Consider the following 10,536-nt stretch of genomic DNA (forward strand, 5'->3'; position numbering starts at 1 on the left):
AGCAATAGCTGACATACTGTTCCGTTTTTGCGTATGGATTTAACTGTGGCACTATACTTGCCTCCAGTAAAAGTTGTTTCTCCTATTTTGGCGTAAGTCATCATTGACTTCATGCAATATGGTCTCAACATTAGTGCAGTGGGGTGGATGTTTAGGAAACCGGCTACATTTTATTATCCATTCCTCACAAATCTGACCAAAGCCAACTGACAAAATTTGCACAGTGAACACTTAATTGACTCTTCTGAAGAGGCAACAGTCATTTCTGGCATATTACCTTTGCAAGATCCCATTCTCTTGTGGTATCACACCATTGATGGCCGCCTGTAAAGAGAGAAAAGACCATGGAATAAAATGTGTTGCAACTTATTACATTCCTGGAAGCATGCGTGTTCCAACTTCAAATCCTGATAACCTACAGTAAAATGTTCCCTTAACAGTCTACTGCCAGTTCCTGCCAATAGAATGACGGATTTGAATTTCAAATGCAACCTTTTGCAGCCATGCGTGTGGCTGTGAGTCACTTGACGCAAATATAATTCAAAACGGAAAAAAACCATTTAAATGTTACGGTACTTGCAGTGCATACACCGAATTCAAAATGGATGAAATATATTTTTACCCGTCCATTTCACAGACAATACCCAATAATTAAAGTGAAAACATGTTTTTAGACATTTTACCAAAATTATTGAAAATGACATACAGAAATATCTCATTTACATAAGTATTCACACCCCTTTGGCAGCCATTACAGGTGGGAGTCTTTCTGGGTAAAATCAGAGCCTTACGCACCAGATTGTACAATATTTCCCCATTATAATTTTCAAAATTCTTCAACTGCTGTCAAGTTAGTTGCCACAATTTTCAAGCAAATTTAAATCAAAACTATAACTCGGCCACTCAGGAACATTCACTGTCTTCTTGGTAAGCAACTTCAGTGTAGATTTGGTCTTGTGTTTTAGGTTATTGTCCTGCTGAAAGGTGAATTTATCTCCCAGTGTCTGGTGGAACGCAGACTGAACCAGGTTTTACTCTAGGATTTTGCCTGTGCTTAGCTCCATTACATTTCTTTTTTATCCTGAAAAACTACGCAGTACTTAACGATTACAAGCATACCCATAACATGATGCAGCCACCACTATGCTTGAAAATATGGAGAGTGGTACTCAGTAATGCGTTGTATTGGATTTGGCCAAAATCATAAGGCTTTGTCAAAGTTACTTGCTTTGACAATTTTTTTGCAGTATTATTTTAGTGCCTTGTTGCAAACAGGATGCATGTTTTAATAACTTCACCATGCGCAAAGGGATATTCAATGTCTGCTTTATTTTTATTTTTACTCATCTACCAATAGGTGCCCTTTGCGAGGCATTGGAAAAACTTCCCTGGTCTTTGTGGTAACTAGAAAGCAGCAGTGCCAGTGCTCAGTTGTACTGTAGCATGATTTGATTTAGTCAGGTTCACCATGTAGACTAAGCCTTTGTGGATGTCATGAGTAGAGAATTGTGAATTAGGCCTACCTAGGCCATCATTTTATATAAATAGCTCTACATTTGATAAAATGTATGTTTGCATAGAGTAAGTGGACTATCACTAGACATTAGCTTACATAGCTTTCCAACTGCAAAATCAATGATTTGCATTTAATTGATTGAACTAACAACAAAAATGCAGGCATAATATTCTAGAAACTACAACATAACAGTAATATCACTGTAAAGCACATACTGAAATATATATATATTTTTTTTAAATATAAACCTATAACTCACATTACTCAAGGGTACGTGCAACACTAAAGGCTATAGTCGCTACGCTGGCCAGGTTGTTCAACATAATTTGAATAGCAAAATAAATAGATAATATACTACCAATTTAAAAGAAGAACATTTAATCTGGTTCGTATGACCTACTGATGTTTGAACTTACCACTAAATCCCAATTATTGAGTTCTAAGAGCGTGATTGCCTCTGCAATGTCGTCAATGCCAGTGCAAGCCTGTGAGAAAAACAGAAACAGAGGTCATGTACATAACACACAAAGACCAATAGAAAGTGTAATTGAGCAGCTATAGTGCTAACTGACAACACCAGGGTTATGGGTTTGATTCCTGCACTGGCAACTGAATGTGTGTCACTATGACCTGTACTGTAGCCAAGTCACTTTGGATAAAAGCATCTGCTTAATAAACCAATATAATGTATTAAGAGATTGGGTTTATAGATCATTTTCAAACTGCTCCGTGTTCCCAAATGTGCCTCCCCTATACACTAATGGACACTGTGTGGAAAGTACACTACTCGCATAAATTACAATTATCAGTACCATAACACTGAATGATACTGTAATTACCTAGTATAAACTATCCTAATGTATCTAGTCCTTAATGAATGAGGGTCCTCCATTCAGTACATCACTGAGTGGTTTGACTAACAAGTTATAATAGGTTATTATCAGTATCAAGATACGTTACAGTGACCTAGTTTTATTTCCATTGCACTAACCACCTATGCTCAAGCTAGTATTCATGTGACATTGAAAGGATGCTTTTCCAGAATTCAGCAGAGTTAGCTGCATGAAGCCTAATGTGGTTTAACAAGGATCTAAAAAGGAGTGTGTACTGTGAAGAACTTCTGTCATCATGGATAGCCGACTAAACTATTTATGACTGAGTTGAGCGGCGACTAGTGTGGGTGGACAGGAGCTCCGACGTCACGTGTAAATTCGGCCTATTCTTTGAATGCAGACATACGTCGTTTTTTATATGTAGCTATTCCCCAGGTCGTTGCTGTAAATGAGAATGTGTTCTCAGTAAACTTACCAGGTAAAATATGGGTAAAAAAAATAAAATAAACTACAGTGAGGGAAAAAAAGTATTTGATCCCCTGCTGATTTTGTACGTTTGCCCACTGACAAAGAAATGATCAGTCTATAATTTTAATGGTAGGTTTATTTGAACAGTGAGAGACAGAATAACAACAAAAAAATCCAGAAAAACACATGTCAAAAATGTTATAAATTGATTTGCATTTTAATGAGGGAAATAAGTATTTGACCCCCTCTCAATCAGAAAGATTTCTGGCTCCCAGTTGTCTTTTATACAGGTAACGAGCTGAGATTAGGAGCACACTCTTAAAGGGAGTGCTCCTAATCTCAGCTTGTTACCTGTATAAAAGACACCTGTCCACAGAAGCAATCAATCAAATTCCAAACTCTCCACCATGGCCAAGACCAAAGAGCTCTCCAAGGATGTCAGGGACAAGATTGTAGACCTACACAAGGCTGGAATGGGCTACAAGACCATCGCCAAGCAGCTTGGTGAGAAGGTGACAACAGTTGGTGCGATTATTCGCAAATGGAAGAAACACAAAATAACTGTCAATCTCCCTCGGCCTGGGGCTCCATGCAAGATCTCACCTCGTGGAGTTGCAATGATCATGAGAACGGTGAGGAATCAGCCCAGAACTACACGGGAGGATCTTGTCAATGATCTCAAGGCAGCTGGGACCATAGTCACCAAAAAAACAATTGGTAACACACTACGCCGTGAAGGACTGAAATCCTGCAGCGCCCACAAGGTCCCCCTGCTCAAGAAAGCACATATACAGGGCCGTCTGAAGTTTGCCAATAAACATCTGAATGATTCAGAGGAGAACTGGATGAAATTGTTGTGGTCAGATGAGACCAAAATGGAGCTCTTTGGCATCAACTCAACTCGCCGAGTTTGGAGGAGGAGGAATGCTGCCTATGACCCCAAGAACACCAACCCCACCGTCAAACATGGAGGTGGAAACATTATGCTTTGGGGGTGTTTTTCTGCTAAGGGGACAGGACAACTTCACCGCATCAAAGGGACGATGGTCGGGGTCATGTACCGTCAAATCTTGGGTAAGAACCTCCTTCCCTCAGCCAGGGCATTGAAAATGGGTCGTGGATGGGTATTCCAGCATGACAATGACCCAAAACACATGGCCAAGGCAACAAAGGAGTGGCTCAAGAAGAAGCACATTAAGGTCCTGGAGTGGCCTAGCCAGACTCCAGACCTTAATCCCATAGAAAATCTGTGGAGGGAGCTGAAGGTTTGAGTTGCCAAACGTCAGCCTCGAAACCTTAATGACTTGGAGAAGATCTGCAAAGAGGAGTTGAACAAAATCCCTCCTGAGATGTGTGCAAACCTGGTGGCCAACTACAAGAAACGTCTGACCTCTGTGATTGCCAACAAGGGTTTTGCCACCAAGTACTAAGTCATGTTTTGCAGAGGGGTCAAATACTTATTTCCCTCATTAAAATGCAAATCAATTTATAACAATTTTGACATGCGTTTTTCTGGATTTTTTTGTTGTTATTCTGTCTCTCACTGTTCAAATAAACCTAACATTAAAATTATAGACTGATCATGTCTTTGTCAGTGGGCAAACGTACAAAATCAGCAGGGGATCAAATACTTTTTCCCCTCACTGTATTTTATGTGACGTTGGAACGCCAGTCTGCCCACACTAGTCACCGCTCAACTTCATCGTAAAACGTTGAGTTTGGTCAGCTACATGGATGACACACGTGTCACAATCCATAGGTTAGGCAATAGACTGACTGAAAAGGTGATTCCCCAAAATGCATGTTCTGCAATTAGGGCTGTGACGGTAATATGCCACACCGGCAGTCAAATTTCACGTGACCGTTTAGTCACGGTAACTAGGCTTCTCCAAAACTGCGCTCTGATGCCGCTGATGGTCATTAGTAGCCTACCAAACTTGCCAACTGCCAGTCGCTAATGGCCTGGTACTCCACGCTTTATACAATAACATGTATTCTTTCCCCCTGCCACTGTTCCAGCAGGTGCATGATAATGGTCTATTCTAAATCAAAACTAATTTCACATATATTACTTAGTATATGTAAAGACAAGATTAAATTGAGAATAGTCTGATGGGGGACAATATCTCCCAGCATGTGCAGCCTAAGACTAGAAACAGTGCATGCCTCATGTAGCCTAGCCCATAGGCCTATATGTTTTGATAAGGTTTCTATCACAACTCAAAACGTAGCCTATAGGTCTAGGACCCCTGGAACACGGTTGGAGAGCACATAGCCTACAGAGCCTAGTGAAACGTGTTCTTATAAACCCAGTCATTGCGCAATTGCGTGTGAAAACAGAGTTTTGACTGGCCACCATTTAAAAACAGGATCCCAGCTTTCTTGTGCTGCTATATTTATTGCTAAATTCTTAAAATTAAGCAGATTTATCCGCTTTACAACCGGTGTAGCCTGCCTGGCATACATAGGCGGCGCTTGAGTTTCAAGTTTGGGGAAGCCCATTTTTACCACAGAAATGCACCTTTATATTCATTCAATCACTGTTCGCAAAAAATATGTTTAATGCATGGCTGAGCACGTATAGCGTAGAGTAGAGCTAGGCTATAGGCTATATCAGATATGCTTCTTTCTTTGCATCTGGGGTAGCAGGTAGCTTAGTGGTTAAGAGCGTTGTGTCAGTAACCGAAAGGTCGCTGGTTCTAATCCCCGAGCCGACTAGGTGAAAAATCTGTCGATATGTCCTTGAGCAAGGCACTTAACCCTAATTGCTCCTGTAAGTCGCTCTGGATAAGAGCGTCTGCTAAATGACAAAAAAAAAAAAGTGGCCTTTTATAAACACATTTCTACTGCAATTCTACTGAACTTTATTGACTGGAGACATTAGCAGAATCTTTTTTAATACAACAAATTATAGGGTAGGCTACTCTGCTGACTGACAAACAGATCGATAAAAACGACATTGTCTATATAAAATCGGCCTACAAGAAGTGAATAGAATATGACGTCCATCTGAACTGGAGAAGGAAATTATTGTCCAAAAAACATTTCAGTAGCACGGACCCAAAAATTATAAATAGTGAATATGTGCAGTGCGCACTAACCGGGGATATTGCCGATGCTCTCCGCAGGCACCAATAAGTTAGGCTATACTATTGTTCTCTCAATTAAGTTTAGAATTTTGTTAACTAAAATACAGATTGGTTTTTTCATTGTCTTCTCTCTACAGCAAAAAACATTTACTTTCCAAACTGTGTTGTTTTCCCGCGATTGTATTTTCAAATATTGCGATATGCCTGGCTTGGCCTCTAATTTTCACAGACAGTCGCAAATCAACAATAACCTGCCCAAATTGCGCGCGCTGCCTTTCCTTCCGACTTTAGGCAATGTGATCTAAAACAATCCACAACTTCATTTTTTTTTAAGAAGCGAATGATCCTCTGTAGCCAAATCATGCATTTGTTGACTATTTTGAATGATTTTATTTATTTCTGTATAGACAGGAGTAGGCTAATTAGGCTATATAATTGTGGCTATTTCATTCAATTTACTTTAGGGAAAGCTTAGCTTCCCATTGTGGACGTGCCACCTATGCTTGCATATAAAAAACATAATGCACGTAACCTCCACTCGCTATTCGAGGGCAGGCTACGGATCACGTTTTTGTTATGGGCCATTCTAAATCAAAAATAATTCCACACATACACTACATGGCCAAAAGTATGTGAACACCTGTTCAAATTAGTGGACTCTGCTATTTCAGCCACACTCATTGCCGACAGGTATAAATCCATGCAATCTCCATAGACAAACACGAGCAGTAGAATGGCCCGTACTGAAGAGCTCAGTGACTTTCAACGTGGCACCGTCACAGGATGCCACCTTTCCAGTTTGTCAAATGTCTGCCCAGCTAGAGCTGCCCCGGTCAACTGTAAGTGCTGTTATTGTGAAGTGGAAACGTCTAGGAGCAACAATGGCTCAGCCACGAAGTGGTAGGCCACACAAGCTAACAGAACGGAATCGCCGAGTGCTGCTTCCAACTTTGTGGCAACAGTTTGGAGAAGGCCCTTTACTGTTTCAGCATGACCAGAAATGGTTTGTCGAGATCGGTGTGGAAGAACTTGACTGGCCTGCACAGAGCCCTGACCTCCACCCCATCAAACACCTTTGGGATGAATTGAAACGCTGACTGCGAGCTAGGCCTAATCGTGCAAAAACAGTGCCCGACCTCACTAATGCTCTTGGCTCATTTTTCCAACATCTAGTGGAAAGCCTTCCCAGGAGAGTTGAGGCTGTTATAGCAGCAAAGGGGGGGCCAACTCGATGAGCAGGTGTCAACATACTTTTGGCCATTAGTAGGCTATATGTAAAGACCAGGTTAAATTAAGAACAGTCTGCTCGGTGAGAATATTATCAAGTGCTTGTCAAATTGTGAATGAGAGACTGATGAAGTGTGTGCAGTCTGCAACCTGCACAAGAAACAGAGCAGAGCTCATGCCTTTCATGCGACTTTTTTCAAATTATCATGCAGCCTTAGAATGTATTAAAAATCTAAACATATAGCCTAACATTTGTATCACAACTAAAGTTGCATAAATAACTAAATTAAGCATATAGGAGGACCTGTTTCTTTGTTAACTGCTCAACACAGAATAGCCACATGTGCGTACTCCCTCGGAAATCGTTTGGGGAAAATATCCTTTCTATTTTGTTCAGCTATGTTTTATTGTATTCTTCATACTATAAAAAAAAAAAAAATGCCACGGAATTCTAAGCAAATATTTTCTGCTAAATGAACTAGTGTAGCCCACAACCATATGAAATAGCTAGATCAGGGCCTAACATAAGGAAAACTCAGAATATGCTATTCTGTTCTTCTGAAACAGGCTACATTTTCTTCAAATAATGTTTCTTTAGACATGTCTAAATAAATAATGCATTTATTGTTATGGTGTAGGCTATATTCAAATGTCTTTATTCAACTTTTTTAAATGTAGTTGTTTCAACGGTCCGCATCAGTGGCTTGTAGGCTATGCGTGGAAGCTAGGAGATGCTAAACGTGTTTATGTTATTTAATGGTCCATTACCGTGAGACCGGCAGTTATTTGCATGGCAAAATGTCATGACCGCCACAGCCCTATTCAGACTGCAATAAGACGCTAATATTTGTGTAAACTCTACATAGTTGTGTTCTGTGGGTATCACTGAGTAGGCTGATACCCCATTTCATGGGTGCACAATCCGTAAATTAGGCTGTACAGTGATACCGATTCCACTATTGTTGCTCACGCCGTTGTTGTTCACAACACACTGTTCCGGCTAGCCTAAAGCTTGTTTATATTCTGTCACGTGATGCACTGTTCTTCAGCTTTTTTGTGGCCTTGTTATTCAACAATCTGTTCAGGATGATACAGAGTTGATTTGAACGTTAGGTAGCTAGCCAACTAACTTACCTGGCTAATAATCATCACCGCATTACAGATACAGTCAATCTTACTCCAGCTCAAGCTTTCAAACACTAGATTTACAAAGCTGGGACACACATTGTACAAGAAATTCAAGTCTCAGCTGGTCAATAGTGACCAAGCAAGTTAGCAAGCTAGGTAGCTAAGCCAACACAAGTTAGCTAGCTGGCCAACTGTGTCAGTTGAGAATATTTACTATTAATATGGCTAACTTATCTAAGAGAAGACACCAAGCTCACTATATCATATTTAAATCCATGTTAGTTATGTACTCGGCTTTGTTGTTACTACTAGCTAGTCAGCTAGCAAATGACGTCCAGCCATCTAGCTACCAGACTGGCATTCCACATTATTGATAGCTAGCCAGCGAACGTTAGCTAAGACAGCTCCTTTTGGGGGCAGACAGCTCTTTACGAATTGCTCCGCAACAATGTAATTCCTCAGTACCAAGGACGTTCCTGTGTCTAGAATTTGTTAAAATGCATATACTTATTGGACAGTGGTGCAGCTCAATTAGTTAACGTTGGATAGATCGTTAGCTAGCATGCTAACTTGAGCTAAGCAAGCGTTAACTCGCTAGCTAGCGAAATGTGTTTGCCTTGTCAGCTGACGAGACAGCACTGTTGACATTAACAATGTCTATTGATGTACTTTAAGATTCAACATAATTCAACTAGGTAGCTAACTAGCTTTGTTATTGTAACATGAGGAAAGTTGGAACCCACCTGAAAGTCAGCCAGAATAATTTCTCTGTCCATGTTGCCATCGGAGGCCATCGCAGCAGTGACTGGCTAAACGCACGCTAGATATTCTTCTTCTATCGCTTGCTTTCTCGCTTCACTCACTCAAGCAAAGGCTCACTAAATATAATGTAAATATCGTCTTAAGTAAACTCAAGACATCAATATGCGGCAGCTATCTAAAGAGCAAATGCCGCACTTCGGGTTGGTTTGTACAGCTTAAATGAATTTAAATGATCTGTGTTATCGTCACTTTTTTTCTGGTCAGTATTCACGTCTATGTCTTCGCTTTACGGCAATGGCAAAGTGGGGTATCGTTCATCTTGCTGCAACGTTCTGAACACATATAAATGCAATGTATAGAGCGCGAACGGGTCTCCAAAGAGTTGCAGGGCTCTCATTTTCCTGAGAACTAATTTCATTCTATGCATTTAATTTTCTATCTACAACATTGGAACCTTTCGCCTTCACGGTATGCCAAAATTGTCGCATCGTGAGTAAGCTCAGCTGTTATACTTAAAGTGAAAAGCAGGCCTATCAGGACTACCCATCAAAAGAGACAGAAAATGTAGCTCAGTTAACGTTTATTTTGTGTGTAGTGGTTGGCTATTTTGCTTCACTACAAGGCCTATATGCTACTACTAGTGGTCAAGCCTATGATGTGTGTGTTGTGTCAAGTTGGAATGGTCCTCTGTAGCTCAGCTGGTAGAGCACGGCGCTTGTAACGCCAAGGTAGTGGGTTCGATCCCCGGGACCACCCATACACAAAAAATGTATGCACGCATGACTGTAAGTCGCTTTGGATAAAAGCGTCTGCTAAATGGCATATTATTATTAGGGTAGCTACTGTGAGTGACAGAAAAATTTTAAGAATGTCCAATTTGAAAATGGACCACAAAACGGATTGTAGGATTGTAATTTGTTTTAACATTAGCCTTACTTTTGAGCTTTCACATCAAATGTTTAATAGACTACTATGAGAAAACAGAACACAAACTTGAAGGACAGCTCCAATGGCCCACAATGTGCGTACTCAAGGCCTATACGCTACATATCTCATGTCTCACAAGAGGGCAATCGCTAACCCTAATTCTTTTTTACCATAATGAATTCAGTAGCCTAAATTATACCTAATGTCTCACAATGGTAGCCTTTTGATATGACCAGTTTGTGCAGAAAAAAGGCTCTGCTTCTGTGCTCTCCTCAAGTTTCATTGTTGTCTTTGCCAGAGAGCATGACAACCGAGCCTAACCAGAGAGCAATGTGAACTGTTCTAGAACAACACTCCGTGGCATTTCTTGGTTATGAAAATTGCACCCGGGAAAGTAGCCTAGGACGCTATCGTCGTAATTGCAGCCTCCACAGCCTTTTTGATGATCACGGTTTTCAGTCCCGCCCTCTCGCTGTAGTCGACTGTTATGTGGGCGTTAGGGTTCCGTATTTCAAAAATAGGCTAAAAGTGATGTCAAGAACAGCCTTTTTTCCTCAAATACTGACTGCCAACCAATCGAATGAGT

The 10,536-nt window shown here is 40.7% G+C and overlaps 1 protein-coding gene across 2 annotated transcripts in view; it reads right to left on the reverse strand.

Annotated features, from left to right (window-relative positions):
* The window catches only part of faf1 (Fas (TNFRSF6) associated factor 1), a 94,596-nt gene extending 85,304 nt beyond the window's left edge, over nucleotides 1-9,292 (reverse strand). For both annotated transcript variants that reach the window (XM_084185358.1, XM_084185357.1), the window contains exons 1-3: nucleotides 9,005-9,292; nucleotides 1,933-2,001; nucleotides 278-324 (exon numbers count right to left, since the gene is read on the reverse strand). In XM_084185358.1, coding sequence (XP_084041484.1) covers nucleotides 278-324; nucleotides 1,933-2,001; nucleotides 9,005-9,055 — 167 coding nt within the window. In that variant the 5' untranslated portion in view covers nucleotides 9,056-9,292. The remainder of the gene's footprint in view (nucleotides 1-277; nucleotides 325-1,932; nucleotides 2,002-9,004) is intronic.
* Nucleotides 9,293-10,536: the final 1,244 nt, after the last annotated feature.

The sequence above is a fragment of the Coregonus lavaretus genome (assembly GCF_964263955.1).
Source record: "Coregonus lavaretus genome assembly, chromosome: 21".
Taxonomy (NCBI): Eukaryota; Metazoa; Chordata; class Actinopteri; order Salmoniformes; family Salmonidae; genus Coregonus; species Coregonus lavaretus.